Below are 22,296 nucleotides of genomic sequence, written 5' to 3' on the forward strand. Positions count from 1 at the left end.
ATTGGGTTTCATATAGAATCAATGTCAGCATGAAATCAATACTGGTACTGAATACCAGTATGAATCAATACCACTACTGAAATCTAGAGGCTGCATAGAAGACCCGATGAGGTCTAACAAGCATTAGTTCTCTTTGGCGAGTAGTTTTGCCTATGGGTAGGCCAAGTTGCTCTGTGCTCACAACTCAGTGATTTCACACCCTGAAGCTCTCGTGTCATTGAATGCAGTGGAGAAAAAGAGTCCCTTAACCTCAGAGGTACCAACGAGAGCATGGCCAACAGCAGACATGCCCGGTCCGTGAGCGACCTGCCGCAGCCTCGTGACTGCACGCTGTCCGCATGGTCCTCATGGAGCCAGTGTGACCCCTGCCAAAAGAAGAAGGTGAGTGTTTGTGGTTTAGGCACGAAGCCTGAGAAACCAGGAGGCAAATCCTTGTCTTCTTTGTCCGTGGGGTTGGGCAAAGAGCAGGGAGCTGCCAAGGAAAGCCCTGTGAGGTGACTGCAGGCTTTTGCTTTCAGGTGGCTTTTAGCTCTTGAGCTCACCACCCCCAGTAACTCCAGGATGTCTCATTGTCCTGATAAGGAGGTGTAAGCCCAGGCTTTGCAGTGTCTTTCTGTCCAACACAGTCCTCTTCCAGCGTCAGTGGAAAGTACCATCCCCACTAATGGTCCCCCATGGGACCTGGAGATGCTGCCTCTCAGGATTAAGATGCTTTTTCTTGTCTGCAGTGAGCATTTTCTACCTAAGAAGCCCCATCAAATGAAAGTAATGATCTCAGAAGCATGAAGAGCAAAATCCCCATTGCTAAAAAGACCTCTGCTAACAAGTTGGAGAAGCCATTCCCAGGCTTCAGCAGGAATAACCGATGATGGGAGTTGGGAAGAGTGAAGCTTCATATCAAAGAGTTAATCTGAAAAGCTGGGGAAAAAAGGAGGGCTAACATATTGGACGGAGTAATTGACTGCTTCACAGCAGTGTTGTGGGCGGAAAAAATCCCTAATGATGCAGAGGGCCAAGTAAATACACTGACAGAAAATAACAAGGGATGTCGTTACTAGTGCTAATTGAAAGAGAGGAGATGTAACCGAATCCTTCCTTCCTCTTGCAAATGCCTGCACTACTCTGTCAGCCTCATTTAAACAAACTGTCAAAGAAAAGCAAACTTTCCTTCATCCCTTGCAGTCCTCAATCCTTCCTTAGTAGAATTGGAACTGTGGCAGATCAGAAACCTTTGAGATGAGGCACGTCGCGAGCATCGCACTTCTTTGCCGACACTTCTTTTTCTAGCATGACAGCACTCTTAGATCAGATCTCCCAACACAAAGTTTGGTTTTTTAACTAGGGAAGCGTAAAATTCCCAATTTCTGTGCACTTTGAGTCAATATTTTTTATTTCATCACAGTACAGATTCGCCCGCCTGGAACAACCTTCTCAGTTCAATGGAGATCCCTGTGATTACACTGATAAAGAAACTGAAGACTGTGTTCCAAATAATCCTTGCAGGAATAAAGTCAGATGTGATGGTTTTGTGTGCGCAGTTACAGGTAAGGACTTAGGGGGTAAGGAATGGTGGTGCTCAGGTGGCTTCTCTGAAACCACTACACTGAACATTCTGCTTCTACAAGAGTTTGCAGGGCGCAAGAGATGTCAGGAGTTGACCTTGGTCCAGCCATATTTATGCTGTGTTTGCAGCAGTGATTTTAAGTGAGCCATTAGCCAACATCTGCCAGTCTAAAGCATGTCCTTAAAATCTCCAAATAGGAAACTAAAGCCCAGTTATATCAGTAAAACCTGTAGCACAAGTGAATCCAACAGCAACAGGAGAACATGCATTCGTGACACATGCCCAAGGGCATCTTTGACACCATGCCCAAGTGCCCAGTGGGATATGATGATGGGCCTCATGCCGTTTCCCTTCATCCCTATTAACAACTGATTACTCAGGGACACTACCAGCATGGGAAAGCAAGACAGCAGTTAGCTGTATCCGAAGGACAACTCAGTAATTATGTACATGGGGGGGGGAATAATACCATATAGAATCATAGAATCATAGAATAGCTAGGGTTGGAAAGGACCTTAAGATCATCCAGTTCCAACCCCCCTGCCATGGGCAGGGACACCCCACACTAAACCATGTCACCCAAGGCCTCATCCAACCTGGCCTTAAACACCACCAGGGATGGAGCATTCACAACCTCCCTGGGCAACCCATTCCAGTGCCTCACCACCCTCACAGTAAAGAATTTCTTCCTTAGATCCAATCTAAACTTCCCCTGTTTCAGTTTGAACCCGTTACCCCTTGTCCTGTCACTACAGTCCCTGATGAAGAGTCCATCCCCAGCATCCCTGTAGGCCCCCTTCAGATACTGGAAGGCTGCTCTGAGGTCTCCACGCAGCCTTCTCTTTTCCAGGCTGAACAGCCCCAACTTTCTCAGCCTGTCTCCATACGGGAGGTGCTCCAGTCCCTGATCATCCTCATGGCCTCCTCTGGACTTGTTCCAACAGTTCCATGTCCTTTTTATGTTGAGGACACCATAACTGCACACAATGCTCCAAGTGAGGTCTCACAAGAGCAGAGTAGAGGGGCAGGATCACCTCCTTCGACCTGCTGGTCACACTCCTCTTGATGCAGCCCAGGCTATGGTTGCTTTCTGGGCTGCGAGCGCACACTGCAGCCGGCTCATGTTCATTTTCTCATCGACCAGCACCCCCAAGTCCTTCTCTGCAGGGCTGCTCTGAATCTCTTCTGTGCCCAACAGAGAACAAGAAGAGAACATACACAAGGTATGTGAAGAAGGTGAACCATCTCCAGCATGTGTTCTCAAAACTAAAAGATTTTAGCAACAAAAAAAAAACTTTTTTATACCTTTAATGAGGATGTTGATGTTTTTTATAGGTTGAACAAGGAATTATAAGATTAGGAAAGTTTTTAGCCAAACTGAGCAGGTGGAGTTTGGCAAATCAATGCAGAAGGAGAAGAAGTATCTTCCGTGCATTATATGACCATTCATTACAGGAGTTTTTTGTTTCTAGGCTCTGAGTCAGGGTGTGTGATAATAGATTGTTTTATGAGCAATTTACACCTTGCATCCTAGGGAGATGCATTCCACGGAGGCTGCTTTGCAATGGGGATGATGACTGTGGGGACCAGTCCGATGAAAAGAACTGCAAAAAGGTGTTTAAGAAATGCGACCAGAAGATGGAGCAATATTGGGGAATAGAGAATCTGGCAAAAGGGTAAGTCAGTGACCTTCCTGAGGTGGTTCCTTAGTTAGGAATGAGGATCATCTTATGTGGCTGCAGACATAAATGTAGAACAGAGAAAAGATGCGGCAGCTGCTGTATCCAGGAGTTAGGCTGCGACAGCCTTTGGGGTCCTGATCCAAAGCCCGATGGGAAAATCCTCATTGACTCTATGAGCCTTTTGGAGAGAAACGAGGTGAGTAAAAGTCCCATATACACCCAAGGGCACTTGTGCACCCTGTGGAGATCATCAGCTCAGTTTGCAAATGTGCAAGGGCCTGTGTGAGTTCTTCGTGTTGCCAGAACTTGGTGAGTAAAGAGGGAAGTGTCAGCACCAAAGGTTTCTCTGATGTCTGCGGGTACTTGCACTTAAATGGATCATTGGGAGAGTTTCTATAATCCAATTTGTTTGCACAGATGAAAATACAGGTAGACTTGGCCTAATCCAGTCTGTGGGAAGCAGGAGCATCCCATCCTTTAGGAATTGAGAGACTACTTCAAACTGTGATTCTGAAATAAAAGCAAAGGAAGGTTTGTTAAAGTCTGAGGATAGCGTTATATCGTTTGTTATAGAGTGACTTAAATCAGCACCTTTGAGCAACCTGGTCTAGTGGAAGGTGTTCCTGCCCATGGCAGGTTTGTAACTTGGTGGTCTTTAAGGTCCCTTCCAACCTAAGCATTCCATGATTCTAGGATCTTGGATTGCCTAACGTTGAAACCTGATTTGTATTTTTGCATTTATATTTTTGTATTGGTTTGGGGGGAGGTCAAAATTCCTTGGATTTCTTCCATGACAGTGAGAAGGTGTGGAATTTGTGTCCTTTGTGTGAGGGGGCTAGGGTTAACCTCCATGCTAGCAAACTCCAGCTTTGTAGGGATTAAAATCCAAGTCTGAATTGATCCAGCTTTTTACAGGCTGAAACTGTGGCAACTTTCTGTAAGACCAGACTGTGTGAAAAGAATTTTTTCTCATTCTGCAGGAAAAAAAAAGCTTTTTACATTAAAAAAACCCAAGAAAAATCGTATTGCAAGGAAAAAATGATAATTTCCTTCTTGTTCCCTGGAGATGCGGCTGCTGCACATGTCACTGCTAATGCTTTGTACTTCTGGGTTTAATCAAAATTAAAAATAATGTCGGACAATTATAGGAACATGCTTCTCATCTCTTTGAAGCTACAATTGCTCAGTAATTTGCTTTCAGTGGCCTTCCCTTCTTTCTAGCTGATTCTAAAATTAGAGTTAATATTTTACAGCTTCGGAGTCATTATCGCGCAAGTCCCTCTCCCCAAAATAAGGAGAGGCAGATCTAACAGAGAACTGGAGCGCTAATAGGGACACAACACGGGCTATTAGCAATTCATCTCCTTTTTGGTGTATTTCCATCTAATGACTCTTGTTACTATCTGGGGGTGAGTTTGTGGAGGTGAATGCCATGTCCTCAGCTGTGTGCTATGAGGGTGATGGGAAGGGGTCCTGACAGTGAGCAACAGGAGCAATAGGAAAAGCAAATGATGGGGATTAACGCCTCAGCTAAAAAGGTTGCACTGGTGCATACTTAGGTTAAGATTGCTGTCCATCATCCACTAAAATCAAAGAGAAGCTTCCCAGTGTTTTCAAGGACAATTGCTTGACTACCTTTATTCGTGTTCCCTCTACTGACCTCTGGTTGATCTTTGAGCAACCTGGCAAAGGCTAGGACTGATAAACCAGAACAAAGGAAGGTGAATTAAAAAATAGTATGGATTAATGACATGGGTTGGCAAACCTGTCTTTGGAGATCCTGCTGGATGCTGCTATACTAGAGCGGCCATTTGGGGATGCTCAGAGTGGGCAGCCTGGTGGGACAGGGGCTTGGCTTGTCCAGTTTGTTCTGCGCTTCCCAGAGAGTTCCAGTACAGGCTACAAAAGTTGCCGGTGCTGGTGGCAGGAATCTCTGGTGTCATTTGTAGCTGAGTGTGTAAGTTACTTTTCATATTCATCAAAGTGTCCAAATTTGACTCTCTTTTTCCTTCTTAGTCAGTTTTTCTGGAGCAACTGGGTTGGTCAGACAGAGAAAGAGACAAAACTGTCTTTTGGGGTTTCAAAACAAAGAATCATAGAATAGTTAGGGTTGGAAATGACCTTAAGATCATCCAGTTCTAACCCCCTGCCATGGGCAGGAAGGCCTCACACTAGACCATGTCACCCGAGGCTCTGTCCAAGTATGAAACAAGGAGCCCTCAGCCAAAGAGAACAGTCTTTTGCCATTCTCAGCCAAAGCTTTTGATCTTTACTTTAAAATAGGTGATAATCTTAGCATTTTGCTGTTATGCTTCACGTACAGGTTAAATATCTTCACAAACAACTTGGAAGGATTAGTTCTTGACCACAGGTACTATGCTGGCGGATGTTCTCCCCATTATATCATGGACACAAGATTCAGAAAGCCATACAATGTAGAAAGCTACACACTAGAGGTATGTGTCAGATTTGCCTGCAAATATACATGTGTATATTCCAATAGATTTAGTGTGCAATACTGATAAAGCTTCATTATTAATCTTTTATAAAACATCACAAGATTCATGATACCAAATGGAATGGGACTGAATTTAGCTCTGCTTCTAGAACATCATCAGACACCATGTACTCTTCTCTATGAAGTTGGATACATCCCCTTACAGGATCCGTGTGCACTTGAATAGATGCAAATGCATCTTTCATGCAAGATGCATGTTCCCTTGGACCTTGTCGTTGCGAAAACTGAGCCTAACCATCCCGATGCCATCTGTCCAAGAGGGCCCAAAAGACACCCAGCATTGTAGAGTGCCTCAAGAGCCAGGCTGGTAAAGCTGTCCTTGTGCAACAGCCTAGGATATAGCCACACACCACATGCTTTGTGTGCAAGCTTCAAAGCTGTACTTCAAATGTTATATATTTGACCTTAATGCTTTTGATGACATAGCATGATATTTTGAGTGTTGCCCACTAGGAAGCCTTTTCCTTTTAGAATTCATATTTTAATTGATGCCTCTGTTCAAGATTCACCTTCTTTGTATGAGATCGACATATTAAGTAAAAGCCTAAGGTCATTGCAGTACAGAGGAGATAGTAGCTTTCCTGCTGCTGTAAATCAAGGATTCTTGAAGTACCAGTGTTAATAATAATAGTGCTTTGCAATTATGCAAGGCTTTTCATCTTCAAAGTGCAAGCATTAATTCACAAGTATATTTGTATCTGTATTCCTTCCCTGCGCTTCAGGTATACAACTGCTATGCAGGAAATCAGATGTGTTGTTTTTGCTTTCTTTTTAGACCAAAGGCAAATATGAATTTACAATGACTGAATACGACTCCTACTCAAATTATGAAAGCAGTGTCCTGAAGGCAAAAGCTTCGCAGTCTAGCTTCAGCTTTGGTATAAAAATACCACGAGTGTTTGAACTTGGTTACAATTCCAACGACAACAGGTTCAAGAAGTTCATTCAAAGGATGAAAAGGTTTTCTTCAACTGTAAGCACTGCTCCACTTAATCCTCTGCTAACATGTTGTTTGTATGTGTGTGTATATCGGTCCGATCCTCATCCTCAGGCCAGCAGCCCTGACTAGGATGCATGAAATACTTCCTCTTGATGGGACTTTACAGTTTGCGTTGGTCAAGTGTTTACTAAGGCCACAACAACTTCATCTGTGCTTACAGCATCCAGGAGCTTTTCTATTCACCTATCGGCCAGGAACCGGACTGCCTGATCTCCAAAGTCAGCCACAATTGAGTGCGATCGTCCGATGTCCTGCTGGGCATCCACATTTGCATGTTTGCAGTGAAGTCATTTAGAAAGAAAAGAAACTTAGAAGCCACTTCAAATGACCTTTCCTCCATACAGTGAACTTGCTAGTAGATGTTACAAGTGACATTGCTGTCAGGGTCTTGGTGCTGTACCCTGGCCATCGAGGCAGTGCACCTTGCCCTGCCAGCCATTAAGAAGTTCTTACCACTGATGCCAAAGCAGTCTGGCAGGTCAGTGTGTATAAGCAACACAGTGACTCCTCCAAGGGAATCTGCACAGGTAGAACTGGGGTTTAGCTGGTGAACACTGGAGCCCAAGGTTCTCTCTGCCCTATGGGTGAATTACAGTGACTAGTAGAGAAATATGGGTGAAAGAAGGGCAAATAGGATTTCTGCACTTCTAGAAGTTCCTGCACCTGTACACACAGTCCAGAAACCGGATTATGATGTGGATGGCTGTTGTCATCCACACAATATACATCTATTGTATGGATGATATTCAGCAGTGTTGGTGCCATCATTGCTGAATATCATCTCCCACATGAACAGCCAGCCCTCTTTTAGGGGCATCAGCAAGGCAGGAGCTATCACTTTGGTAAATGGCGAAGCCAAGGTGTTCAGCTGTGGGGCAGCATTGGCAATAAAGTAAAACAACAACTGCTAGCAGGCCTTCCATGGGTTTAATTTTACACAGACACATCCCATTTTACTTTGGCTGATGTGGTCTGTCTGCTGAGTACATCAATGACCACATCATTCACACACAACACAAAATAAGGATGGCACAATCACTCCCAGTCTCGTCTGCAGAGATTTGGTCATAGCTGTGATCTGAGGCACACTTCAAGCTGCCTGGAGATGCTTTAATCTATAACTCCTAGGACTGGTTTATGAGATTTAGTCTGAGGTAGTGTGCAGCATCATTTGATTTCTCTTTTTTTTGTCTGTTATTGCAGTAAACAAACCTAACTCTTGTCAATGCTTTAATAGTAGCACTGATATATGTCTCTCCCTACAATATAAAGCGCCCTGGGGAATGGCAGAGTATTCCGTGTTGCTATTAAACACATTTGCTTCCTGCAAAGAGGCATTTCCTATAACAAGATCAGGGGTGTATGAGAAGCATTTGCATATATCCATAAAGAAACCCAATACTAAGTCTTGATTTTATTATTTAACCTACAGAGTTCTACATTGAAACCCCCCCCCCGATGTGCTTGTCCTGCTGGCCCCAAAAGGATGGACACTAAATCCCTTGAACATAACAAAATACCTCTTCTGTTCCTGACCTTTATGCCAGAATGGGGAGACATAATATTTATCCCTGTACACATATCTACACAGAGACATTTAAATATGTGGTGTTTGTGTTTCCTTTTTTCCTTTGAGTTTCATTAATGGCATATTCTGTGCAATATAAACATTAATTTGGATCAGAATTCCCATTTCACATATAAATCACCAGGATTTTAGATTTCCGAATCTTTCAGGGTAGCAGAGAGGCAAAGGCTGGTCAACATTATTAGGGGTAGAGCAGTCTCGTGGGATGCTGCTTGTGCCCTTGCATCCTGCATCTGTCAGAGCAGAGCCTGGAGCCTCTGGAGCCCTAAGTCATCACCTTCCATATAATGGGTGTCTCTCCCTCTTCCTTCTACCCTCTCTAATACCAGTCAGAATCCTGATTTTCAGAAACTTTGCTACTAAAAGGTTTGGTTTTGCTAAATTTAAAGATTTCCAGTTGCAAACTTAAATTGATAAATCCTGACCAGCATTAATTATTTAATAGCGAATAACTACATGGTGTCACAAGAATATCACCCCTCACTTCTGGATTCTTTTGTGCCTCTGTGTTTCATGTAGTCCAGCAAATTCATTCATGCCCATTCTGAGCTGGCTGTTGCTGCTTATAAGCTGAAGCCCCGAGCTCTGATGCTGCATTACGAGTTCCTGCAGAGACTCCATCAGCTCCCATCAGAGTACAGCTACGGGGAGTACCGAGAGCTCTACAGAGATTATGGCACCCATTACATCACGGAGGCTACTGTCGGTGGCATCTATGAATATACTTTAGTCATGAACAGCAGTGAGCTCCAAAAGGCAGGTATGTGGTTGTGAAGGAGCTTTGGAGCCAGCTTTTTGGTGGGAAAACCTTTCTGCAGGCACCCAGTGATGGTTCAGGTCTGAGGTCAGAAAACAGACATAGTGGAAAAAAGGAGTCAACAACATCTCAAAGAAAGCCTGCAGGAAATATGGGAGTATAAGTGCTTTATGGCAGTGAATAAAGAGCCTGGTTTTCAAAGCATGCTCAGCATCATGGGCTTCATCTAGCTCTCAAGCTGTGGGTGCTGCCAGTTCACAGAAAAAGGGCCCTGTAGCAAGTATTTTAGATGACACGTTTTGGTGGCTGACAAGATGTTGAGATGAATGAGAATTGTGTAGCTTAATGCTTTTATTAGCTTTGAAAACCTTCACCCAAGTTCTTTTTCCATTGCTTTTCAAATGACAGGTTTGAAACACCTTTCGCCTCGAGAGCTTTTCCAGCATGTAGGAAACAGTAAATAATTTGCTGGGTGACTCTTGTGCCTGACATTGCTCTTGCTCTTTGACTCTGGCTTCCTTTTCTGCGAGGAATGATGATTGTTGTGTAGGACAGAGCGCGCCGTGTGACATTAATCAATAGCTGCACTCTCTTATTTATTCATTGGCATGGGAGTGAGTAACTGCCTTCGCTGTCTGTTTGCAGAAGTGTTTTGTGGACTCTGCTGTGTGTGACTCAGTTTGCTCTCTGCTGTCCAGGAAGTTGCTTATTCTGTAGTTAGATACAGCCCAGAGGGACAGAATTTAGATTCAGATTTCAGATATTCAAATCATTAGCACTGCCCAATTCCTCAGCTGTTGGTGTGGGCCCATCACAAGCCGTGTTCCTTTGAACTAATGTGAATCACTGTCTGCATCAAAATGCAACTTGTCAGCATGTGCTGACCTAGATCAGGATCCCACAGCAGTACCAGCATTTCACACTACCCCTAGTGCTGAGCTGAGCTGTAAGTTCTCACTGGATAGGTCCAGTCTGACAATTCCACTTTTTCCCTTCAAATCCATTACGTTTGCACTGTTTGTGCTGGAAATCAGGTCTTCTTTTGCAGATGGGAAGAAATTTGTCCCTGCGAGGGTGCTGAGGCACTGGCACAGGGTGCCCAGAGAAGCTGTGGCTGCCCCATCCCTGGCAGTGTTCAAGGCCAGGTTGGACACAGGGGCTTGGAGCAAGCTGCTCTAGTGGAAGGTGTCCCTGCCCATGGCAGGGGGTTGGAACTGAATGAGCTTTAAAGTCCCTTCCAACCTAAACTGTTCTATGATTCTATGTAGTATCAAATGTTATGCTTAGTTAATACTTGCACTGCTCTTACAAATAATCCAATATGCCAGATGTGGCTGTGTTTCATGTTTTAATACTTCAAGTGGAAAAGGCGGCAGGAGAAAGGTCTGGATTGTGCTGTACAAGGATGTCATAAGATAGTGATTCCTGCCCTCAGGTGTACATGACTATGAACATTAATAGGGGCCGTCCTATGTCAACCCGAAACTCAGTGCATCTCCTCTTCTGGTCTTGACTCTGGCCAGTATCAGATGTATGAGAACAGCATAAGAACAGGACAGGCATACAGCGATACTTGTGTTGTGAGCTATGTAAACTCATGTACAAGCTCATTGGTATCATCAAGACATGAGTTTAACTAAACAAAGCAAAGAATTCAGGGAGAGATGTGGGATTACAACAAAAAGCAGAGAAAGAAAAGGGATACTTGAGTGTTGTATCTGGAGTTTCACCATGATAACTGCTTAAATATCCTTGAGTGTCAGGACAGCAAGGGCTTTGGAGAAGAACATACGAAGGATTTGCAGATTTTTAGGGCGAATTCTTATATGTCAGGAAAAACCACTGTAGCAGAGCTTTATGGAGAAACTTCCATGAAACAGTTACGGTTCTTCTGGCAACAAAGGACTGGAGATGTGAGGTAGCAAAGGGAGGAAAAGCTGCTTCACCCGCTACTCTGAATAAGCCTGGCTCCTGATGATGGGGATGAGCGGTGGGTAGTCCTTTGTCAAAGACGTTTGGTGTTTAAGTCACAGGCCAGGCTCCCAGCCATTGGAGCTCTGCATAACCCAATACAGCTGGGTTAGCAATAAGAAGCCTCCTCTTCCAGCATTTACCTTGCATTTCCCCTTGGTTTCAGAGTTCTATAAAAGGCAGAGATTTAATTTCATTGTATATAGATCTGTTAAATATCCAAAAAAAAAAAGACTTCTTCATCGCATCTTTTTGTCCCAAAGGAAAAATATTTATCACCTCCCATTTCCTGTGTAGATGGACATAAAACATCAAACACTTGTATTAAAGCACTCCAAATTTTTGGTGTCTATTTAAGGTTTTTCTCTGAGTGATGTCCAGAAATGTGCACAGCGTGGCTTTAACGTTGGTGCAAATATTTACAGCGTCTATCTGAGTCTTGGAATAACTGATGCCAGCTGTAAATCCCTTCTAAAAGAGATCGGAGGTAAGCATGAAGCACTTCTCCCATTTAATTTCTAGCATTTGTCATAGTGAAAACAAGATTATGTGGTCTTGCCTGCTTAGCAGAGCTGTAGATGTCTCAAAGCTTGGTTATTTGCTGGGTAGAGAAGAAATACCTGCTCAGTGACCCAGAGAAAAGCAGGGACAGATCAACCGTTACCCACTTGGTTGGTGCTGTGTTACCAATCAACCCAGCTCTCAGCAGAGCAGCCCAGCATGCTCTTTTTTGCACCCCAAAAAAGCCCAAATGGGGAAAAGAGGGAGGTAATGGTGTTGTGGAAGCCGCAGGGGACATATGGGAAGCTGGGAGTGTTGCAGTGGGAGGAGGATGCACCTGAAGATATGCAGAGGAGAACAGGCAGTATTCATGGTGGTGAGGAGCATCGGGCTGTGGAACAACTTGCAAGCTTATAACCATAGGGAGGAAATTTAGGGTCAAGATATAGGGTGCAGAAGAGGAGGGTGGGAGTATTGCTGCAAGGAGGGCACAGGATATGCAGCATGGGAAACAAGGCTTCAGGTGTGGCCTTTTTCTCTTCAAGAGGCCCATTTTTACCCTCTCAGTGGGATGGGTCATATACAGGGGTGTTTAGCTGTCAGCTTTTATCTCAGTATCTTGTATTCAGAATATCAGTATCTTGTACTAGGAAGATGTTCTTCCCTGTGAGGGTGCTGAGGCACAGGGTGCCCAGAGAAGCTGTGGCTGCCCCATCCCTGGCAGTGTTCAAGGCCAGGTTGGACACAGGGGCTTGGAGCAAGCTGCTCTAGTGGAAGGCGTCGCTGCCCATGGCAAGGGGTTGGAACTGGATGAACTTTAAGGTCCTTTCCAACCAAACCAGTCTAGGATTCAACTGTAATCCACAAAGACATACCTGAGCACAGCTGGCCACTTTTTTCAGACAGCACCTCCAAAAAACAGTACGTGGAAGACTTCATCGTCCTCGTTCGTGGTGGAGCAAGTGAACACATTGCCACATTGGCTTACAAAGACCTGCCAACAGCTGCGCTCATGCAGGAGTGGGGAGATGCTGTACAGTACAATCCTGAAATCATAAAGCTGAAGGTACTGTAACCACCGCTTCATTCAGCCTCACTTGGCAGAGCAGCTTGGAGAAGTCTGTGTTTGAGTAAACAGGATTTAAAGAAAACAGGGAGATTTATGGGGCAAATAATAGATGTGTGTAATGCAAATTAGCTTCTCTAAGACTGGGTGTTCAGAAAATCAAAGGTGTGATGTGTTGGAAGTATGTGAAGTAAACAGCTTTAACCCTTCTAACTTGGTGATGCAGATGTGGTCACTTGCTGCCTACCAAGCAGATCAAACGATCCGTCTTCTGCTTTACCAATGGATCACTTATCAAATATGTATCTGGCAGCTTATATTTTATAAGAACATTTTTGTTCTTGAAACTTCTGTCTTCCGTGAGCACCAGTGACTATTCAGCAGCAATTCTCTCTGGTTCAAAGGGTCAGGTAGTTCACCATCCATGCCTGGGTGTTCGTGCAGCTTAGCTAAACCTTAGAAATACAAGTTAGGTTTTGAAAAGTGAAGGGGTTTTGATCCTGAAGAGGTTTAGAACTGCAAGGCACTGTAAGAGTAAAAAGTGAGCAGAAGTATGTAGCTATTCTGGCTCATCATTTTTAACACCAAAATAAGCTCACTCAAAGTGAATAGTAGAAAGGTGTGAGAAAATATCCTTTTAAACAGGAATTTGGACTGGTAGTGTTGGCAGTTAATTCTATTATTGTATTTGATTTAATGGTAAAATTCAATTTTAGGCAACATATCTATTTGTAAAAGGTGCTTGTTTCTCATTGAAAATCCGGACATTACATTAAAAAGGAGATGAAGTCTAAAAACCTATGAAACAAAGCAAAAATCCCTAATTTGGAAACACAGCCAGTGCCTGCCTAGCCCTTGCTGCAGCAGAGGTGGCTTTCCCAAACCCCTGGTGTGCTGTGGATTGACCTTTCAGAAGTGCCCTGGGAGGTCTCTGGCCAGGAGACAGCAGAACTGCAGCCGCCTGTGCTAAACCCCACGTACAGAAAATGCTCCCACAGGAAACGGTGATGTTCTTTGTCTTGCCTGGCATCAGGGACCAGGCTGCCCAGTGGACTGATGTAATTTGGATTTGGTATCTATAATCCTTCATTTCCATACCAATATCCCTGTGGGGCTTGAAGATCAAAAGTACCAGCAGAGTGTGACTAAATGTCAGCCCAAGAATGCTTAGTTAGGGAAAACCAAAGCAAATCAGTTCATAAATCATCTGCTGAAGGGACTTGGCAGGTCACTCTTAGTGTATTTCCTCATTTGTATGATCTGAATTCAAAAGGCAAAGTATGGATCACGTAATTGATGAAGACAGGATGTACAGCAGGAGGAAATGAGCATTATTTTATTGAAACATTCTTCTATTTCTTGTAGATTGAGCATGCCTCTGACATTAGTGGGTGACTGGCAATACTGAGACCACTCTTTAGCTTACCCTTGTTTTCAGTACTAAAATAGATGTGCAGGTCAAAGTCTTGTTGGTCCCTACTGCATGTTCACTGTTTTCTGCACCCCATATCTTCTCCCACTGACCCCATCTGCAGATAAAGATCACTATCCTCTCCCTTCTGAAGGCAGTGGAAACCCTTATCTTGGCTTCATAGAGAGAAATCAGCCTTGAAATGTGAAGTGGTTATAGTGAAAGTGCCAGTTTGAATGCCTGTGACCGTGTGCCTCTGGCTGTGCTGTGTGGCTGTAGGAGGAATGGAGGAGATTCTTGTGAGTGGGTTTGGGGGGGACCTTCTTTAAATCAGAGTGAGAGAGCACTCACGAAGCATAAGTTTGAGCAAAACTGATTGGAAAATGTCAATATCAAAAGAATGGATGAGAAAGGATTTAATGAAACTTCTTTGCCAGTTTTTTAACTAACTGTTGTATTTTGTTATGTGTTTGCAACTCCTTTGGTGTTATAAACCAAGGGAAGGATCCCTGTGAGTATTCCTAATGTCACTGCCTTGTTGTTTGCAAGGTTTAAGGGAATACTAATGGGAAACCTGAAGCCTTTATTTCCCTCTCCAGCTGTGCCACCACTGAGCCCAGCGATGCTCACACCATCTTAAATCTGGATTTGAATGCAGTTTCTTCCCTCCCTGTAGGCAGAGCCACTGTATCAGCTGGTGACTCCAACTGACTTGGCCAATGCAATCACAATAAAAGAAAACCTGCGACGGGCTCTTGATGAGTTTCAGATGGAGACGAGTTCTTGTCGCTGTGCTCCCTGCCACAGCAATGGCATCCCCTTTCTGCAAGGTGGGTGGGTTTTGCACCTCTTCTCTATGAATGAAATGAGCTGGGAATATGTGGGGTGTGAGTAAGGTTGGTAAGTGGTCTGCTCTTTCGTTTCTTCTGTCATTTCTTTTCCAGGTAATTAATTTTTTGTATCTCAGTTGGTCTGTTTCTTCAGTGCCTCCAGTAAGTAAAGCTGGTAAAGTCGAGGGATGTGTCTTTGTAAATGGGGGTGACCATCTGTATCAATTTTGTGGAAGAATTTGTTCCTTCTCAATTATGCATTAAAAAAAAGCCTTGACATCTTTAAGTCTCCTCCTTTGCTTTTAAGACTGCATCCATCCTCCTAGAGAAGTGACTACTGTCTCAGCATTAATTAGTGTTTGCAAAAGCGTTTTGAAGATGAAAAGCACCATACAAGTGCCAAGCACAGTTAGCACCATCACCTCCCCCCACTTTTAATAGAAGCTGTCCTCCTTTGTAAGCAGGTTGTGATTTAAAAATGAAGGGGAAAAATAATCAAATTGAATGAAAACTGCACTGCTTAAACAGAGCGATATGATGTGATGAGAGCTTCTAACAAAAGGACCATTTTGTCAAGTGCCTCATTCCAATCTGCATCTGCAAAAGTCCTGATGAGAATCGTTATCATCTAAATGTGTCATCTAATGCAGAAACGATCCTTTCACATAGCAGCTAGTTGATTGTAGCACTTGAAAGATTTGTCTCGTGATTACCCGTGTTTAAATAACTTTTTAGGAGCTGAGTCAGGTTAGAGTTTCTTTTAGGATCTTCTCAACAAGAGGTTTTAAATGACCGTTTATTTTCCTAAGTGGGAGCCCTTTTTCTGCTGTGGGATGCACATCCCAGCCCTGGGCAGCCAGAGCAGGGTTACATGGACCTTTCCTCTGCCACAAAGCCAAGTTAGAATATTCCTGTCCTAGGTGATCATTCTTGATCCTGCAGTTTGCTTCCTCTCAGCTCTACCTCTTTTGGAAAGGAGCAGGGGGACTCCGGGGTACCCTGGCTTGCTGAATTGCTGCACTGGTGTAGTTGAGGTTGAGCTGCAATAGCAGCGACGGGAACAAATGACCAGGAAGGTGAGAGGGATAGCAGGGTAGTCACAGCTCCCTGCTTTATTGCTGTTTTATACTCTCACCATTAGAGAAAGATGTTGGTAATTCACCTGCTGTCCCTTCCTCACCGAAGATGAAGCCCTGAAAACAAATGGGCATCTGGAGGGAGCTGTGACCTGAAGTCTCTAGTCCCACCATCTCTGCTTATTTTCAGGAACCAAGTGTGAATGCTTGTGTCCCCTTGGCTACAGCGGCACTGCCTGTGAGATCAACGAGAGGAAAGGTAAGAGGGACCCCAGATCCATGGAGACAGTCCCAGATATATTTAGGAGTGTCCAGGGATGACAGCTGATGGATGGGGAGTAATGCACTCTCTGTCCCCGCTATGCCCAGCCCAATTGACAAGGTGTTAGGGTCCTGCAAAGGTGACAGGTACGCTTTGCCTGCCCTCTTCTATATTTCTTTGTAACTCACAGGGGGGTGGCTTTATTTTGCGGTGCTAACATGCATAAATGTGGCTGGCATTTGTATCAGAATACAAACTCCTACCTAATTTACAGTCCACGACAAGCCTCAGGTTTCCAACAGTTCTGTTTCTTAGGTTTTTCCCTTTGATACAGCCAGTATGTTGCAAACTGGTTTCCAACAGATATGCTACCATGCATTTTAATCTTTAAATCTTATTATGTTGTTTTGAAGCATTTACTAATGCTTCTTGGTCACTTTTCTATCACTGCTGTCTTCCAACTGATGCTCTTAACTCCTAGTTTAGGATGATCGGTGGATTTAATCATTTTGTTTACTTCTTCCAGCTCGTTAATTTAGGTGCTAAATAATACCAGATCTCGGGCACTCAGAGCTCTGGCACCATCCCACAATTTGATGTGCTGCATCTATCACTGAGCTTTGTTTACGGTCTGTTATCCAGTATTCATTCTGTATGACTGTGTCCCAACTAAGCCAGGCTGAAAAGTGTTTTCAGCCAAGATTTCACTGAACAGAGGGTCAATTTTATAGGTGTTTCTAAGGAATTCTACGGAACTTTAAACTGCGGAGTCCCTTACACCTTGTTCCAGTCTGCTTACCACGCACATAATCGCATCTGACCCTCCCAAAGACTCACATCCATCCACTTGTCAACATGTAACTTCCTTCCTCATGCCCCTTTCCTCCTTTTATGTATTGCCTCCAAGTTCAGCTCCATGATTCTCAGGGTTTTGAATTTATGTCACTCACATGCTCAGGGTCCAGAAGAAACAGTGTAATAGGAAAAGCGACGGATAGAAAACTGAATATTCAAGCTGTTGTTCATTGAAGAAGAACATGCTAACATTTCCCCTAGCACCTCAGAATGTGGCTGACACGAGTGTAGTTGCTGTTTTTCTTACCTAGCCTTGACTAAGTCAGAGAGAGAAACATCCTACAGGCAAATATAAAGCTAATTGGGTTTTTTTCCCTTGTCCTTGCTGCATAAAGTATAGTTTGAATGAACACCAGAAAGATTGAACAGAGAATTAACATCTTTAAAACAATCACTCATTGTTGTTGACTCAAGTATATTCTTAGTGGTGTGGACAGAGGCAGAGCTGTTTGTATTAAATATGATTCGTGGAAGCTGACAGCTATTCCCATGGAAAGAGCTGCTCTAGTCTGACAATTCTTACTGCCTTTGGGTTCTTTTTTTCCAGATGCTGCCATTAATGGAAACTGGGGTTGCTGGGCCAGCTGGTCTCCGTGTTCAGGAGGTCAACGAACAAGGAGACGACAGTGCAACAACCCTGCCCCACAGAATGGTGGTTCATCGTGCTCAGGGCCTGATGCCGAGACAGTTACTTGCTAGAGGGGATCATTAGGAACTTACATAGAACTGACGAGCAGTTTGCAAATGGAGTGCGAGAATGTCATCTGACTGGCTTATTAAGTTGGCCTCAACCTGCTTATGAGCCTCACCCAAGTGCATTGAAGTTAGAAACACTTCAGAAGATGTTGGGAACTGGATCTGTGTTATAAATCACACCTTCAGACATGCTTTGCAGTTGTCCCATGGGATTGAATGTGCTTACTCTTCTTAATAGTTTTCTCTGCTTTTATTGCAATGAGCTGAGACAAGCTCTATCTCCTGCCTTCTTTGGTAGCTGCATGACTTTGAATTTCACTTGTCTTGTCTGTGAAGGTTCCTTTGAGATAAGGAAAGACTGTTTGATCTTACGTGCACCAGAATGTGCACTAATATGCAGCTTCTGTGAAGGCAGCTGTGTGATGTGGAGCAAAATACAGCATATTAAAGTCTAAATCTCAACCACTGCAATAGTATCTAATGTGACATTTAAAGCTGCTGTGCCTCATACCCCAGTTTCCCAATTTATTGTATTTAACTTAAAATGTCCGTTGTATTAGAGATTGTCTTGAAGGAGTGAAAACTGAATTGGGAAGAACAGTCTGGGGACACCAGTGTTGTTAGACTATATAGCAGTTGTATTCCTCCTACAGCAATGAGCTTCCTCCTGTGCATTGGTTGAAGCAGAACAGATACACTGAGAGTATTGGATATGCCCTGGTATGCGCAGATACACCGAGGCTCTGTAAAATAACCACCAATAGTTTTGCTCCAGGAGAATGATTCCACCAGTGCAAAGTTGTTCATAAGTGTTGTGAGTCTTCGAACATCTGCAAGGTCAAACGCTATTCCAAAGGTTTCTAGCAATGCTGGTGATGATGGGTTGGTATCATTAGTTCCTCTCCTTTCAGGCTGACGTTGTCTAAATGTAACAGCTCAGGCTCTCTGACATCTGAACAATGGAACATGCATTTAGTTGTAGCCCTCATGCCGCCTCCACACTTATTGACAAGGTTTCTGTGACAGCTTTAAGAAAGGAAGAGCACATTGCATATGTAAAAGAAGAGTGCTCTGTACTCATTATGGGCTTCGTAATTGAGCTGCCAACCCGAAACATTTCTGTTATCCACTGTGTAGCTGTGATATCTTTTGTCTGATACAGATTTGTCAAAGAGGTTCATTTTGGATCATGGTCAATGAGGTCACTGCTTATGGTGAAGTATGTTATTCTTCGGAGATTCCTAAAGGGACACTTTAGAAGCTCTGCAGCAGAGAGCCCTGGCCCATGGTTCATGGGTGCCTGTGAGGACAGGTACTGCAGTGTGGTTGCCCTTCTTGAGAAGCATCAGTGTAATCTGATTAAGGAAATTTCCTAGATGAGTCAAGGGGCTTTGGTAAATGTGACCACCTTTCTGAATCATCAAGCCAGAGTAAGCACTCTGACACGTAGCCGTGGCACATCCATCTACTGCTGTGGCGAGCAGAGCCAAATGTAGCAACCTCAATTTGCACTGTTGCTCCCACATCAGAAAAGCCAAGGGTTTTTGAAATGGCAGTGCCTGGGTTTGGCTATTTGGCTGGGTTTTTAGAGGAAGAGAGGAGAGATTTGACAATCATAGGATCACAGGCTGATTTGTGTTGCAAGCGACCTTAAAGCTCATCCAGTTCCAACCCCTGCCATGGGCAGGGACACCTTCCACTAGACCATGTTGCTCAAAACCTCATCCACTCTCCAAGATCAGCAAGACAGTCTAACTGAAGTGTGATTTCAGTAGTGGTTGAATATTGAGCCTAAAGGCTTAGAAGCCTCCCATAAAGGACATAACTTTATCGTGTCCTTGTGATTTTGTGCTTTGATTCAACTAACTAATGATTTATTATGACCTGGAGGGTAATAAAAAATACTGTGCTGAAGCTTTTATTGTTTCATTTTGGTATGCATTAAATTTTGGTACTATCTTTTACTGGTGTTTCTAACTTCCCCCTTCTGTGTAAGCTTAGATTAATAACCCACACATGAAAACAGGAAGGCAGCAGGCAGGTTGCGTGCATGTTCTGCACTGGTTGTGCTGCTCTAGCCCATTTCTCTGGTTAAGCCACTTGTCACAAGGGGCTTTACTACATCCCGTATCATGTTCTCACATAATGAAAAGATATCTAGTAATTTCTCAAAAAAGAAGTACAGAAAACATGGAGAAGCTGTATTTTCTTCACCTCCCTGCTTGAAAACATTGCTGCTGTGATTTATGTTGGATCCAGTCAACGTGGCCCAGGAAACTCCCGAAAGAGTATTTTAGGTAAGTTGTAATTGTCACATTGAGCTCTCCCAGGACAAACCCAACTTGTCTCTTGCAGCGTCTAACATCTCCATCAGTAGTGGGTAAATCAGACTGGTTTCCAGCCTGGATTCACCTGCTCCCTGTCTTTTCATATCACGGAGACACTTTACATTTACCTGTGAGGCTGGAATATGATCTAAAGCTGCAGCTGGGGACTTGCAAACCCTGTGGTAGCTGTAGTGTTGCTAAATTACTCTATCATGCTCCTGTTTCTCCCGCTAGCGGATGGATATAATTGTTCCTTCCCAGGTTCTCACCCAGAAGGAGAGATTTTCTTGAAAGACCCAGCAAGTCCATGCAGAGGTGTTAGCAGTCCCCAGATTTCCATCTTCTAGTTCTACTTTGATGGCTGAAGAGCCCAGTGAGCACGCAAGATAGCTGCCAGATTTCAGATCAAATTATGCCTGTAGATTTGCCTTCTATATCCAATTTTACCACCCCCCTGCTTTTCTAAATGAGCAAAACTAGAGAGGCAGACAGTAATTATTACCATTATAAACCTCTATTTTTACTTATTTGTAATGCAGGACCAAGAGTCTCGCTGTTGATGGAGCAACACAGCAAATGCCACTCCCTCCCCAAACTCTTCGGAATGATGCGTTTCTTTTGTTTCAGGTTTTTGAGGTAGGATTGAATCTTTTCTATCTTCCTGTGCCTCTGCATTGCAGAGTATAAAAAGGAAGGTAATAATTTTTGAGCTGTTCTTGCTGGGGAATTTTCGCCTGCTCTAAAATCACAAGCTCAAAGGGATGCAGGCATTTGGGCAGTCAGCGTGACATTGACCCCGAGGTAGAAAACAGCTCTGTCTCAAGCACTGCCCTTATCTACTCTTCTGTTAGCTGGTTATCTGGAGACTGCACCTTGCCACCTCAGGTGTATTGTCATCAATCATTTGCTATTTTCTTCTGCACACTGGTTCCTCTCTGCCCTTCCTTTGTTAATAACCCAGTTTGCCTATATCCATAAAAATATCTGATTGTGATACCATTTATCCAAAGCACCATACATCCATCATGTACTTATGAGTGAGATAAACAAGGTCTCCTGGGAAATATGCCGCGAGAAATATATAGGATAAATAACTATATCAAATGTATGTCAGTGTGCAAGAGGGGAAAATCCATTCATTAAAACCAGGGTGGAACTGCAGTGTTTTATTGTACCCTCCAAGCTTTTAGTTTAAGTAAGAAACGCACGTTTTTGCTGCTTATCTCATCTAGCACAACCCTCATGCTGGCCACTTCAGCACGAGATATATTAGCTGCTTTGACTGGCATTGTAAATGTGTAATTGCTCATAATCTGTTTTTCTTTCCCCTCAGACCTTACAGGCAGCTTCTTCCTTTCTTTTGACTTCAGCTTCACTGCTCTTGAGTTTCAGCCCTGTGGATGGCTGAGCCTGGATGCAGCAGGGGACTGGAGTGGGAGGACAGGGACTGCTTCCAAGCTGCCTTTGGCATTTGAAGGAAACCCTTGGGTTTGTGTTTCATTGCCTGGGTGGTGAGGTGAACAGTGAGAAGGCACAACTGCAGGTAAATCCCAGCTTATTTGCTCTTATTTTTATGTGCTTTGTGGTGGTATTTCACATTTCTTTATCACTTGGATTTATTCTTTTTGTGTGGGTCTGCAGCCTGTGATCTGTCCTTCTAGAAATGGCTCTAAAAGCAGAGGATGCAGGTTGCCTTCCTGCAGGCTCCATCCTTCCCCAGCCTCCAAGGCATCAGATCTTTCTGTTCATTAATTTCCTCCCTCTAGTCCCAAAAGGAGCATACTCAGCTTTCTAACTGAGGTGACTTCATACTCATTTACTTTCAATCATTGCCCTGAGTCCTAAGCAGTCAGTGTAAAGGTAAGAATTGCCTAAGAGCCAAACTGGGTGTTAGTGCAAGAGCACTGTGTCGTGCTTCTACATAACCTGCCAGCCCAATGTCAAACAGTGTTGATAAAGCCACCAATGGGAAAACTTTTGATCCTCCATTTCACATTTGAGATGTCTAAATCATAGCAATATATGGGTGCTTTGCACTGCTGCATTTTCCCAATGTAGAAGGCGTCAGATTCAAGCCCTGGGGAGCAAATTCATCTGTGGGTGAGTTATCACCTTTACCTGGAAAAGCAAAGTTGACCAAAAGGCCACAGCTTTGCCAGTCATTGTAGGGATTTTTCACAGAACAATTCCAT

General features: G+C 43.8%; 1 protein-coding gene across 1 annotated transcript; it reads left to right on the forward strand.

Annotated features, from left to right (window-relative positions):
* Positions 1 to 270: 270 nt before the first annotated feature.
* C8B (complement C8 beta chain) lies at positions 271 to 17,780 on the forward strand (the record flags this gene model as incomplete). Its single annotated transcript, XM_080623244.1, has 11 exons — positions 271 to 381; positions 1,403 to 1,544; positions 3,099 to 3,240; positions 5,570 to 5,702; positions 6,540 to 6,737; positions 8,872 to 9,112; positions 11,439 to 11,567; positions 12,484 to 12,647; positions 14,735 to 14,888; positions 16,155 to 16,223; positions 17,629 to 17,780. 11 exons carry the CDS (start codon positions 271 to 273, stop codon positions 17,778 to 17,780), a joined length of 1,635 nt encoding a protein of 544 aa, XP_080479370.1.
* Between the last annotated feature and the right edge of the window lie 4,516 nt (positions 17,781 to 22,296).

The sequence above is a fragment of the Psittacula echo genome (assembly GCF_963264785.1).
Source record: "Psittacula echo genome assembly, chromosome: 7".
Lineage (NCBI taxonomy): Eukaryota > Metazoa > Chordata > Aves > Psittaciformes > Psittacidae > Psittacula > Psittacula echo.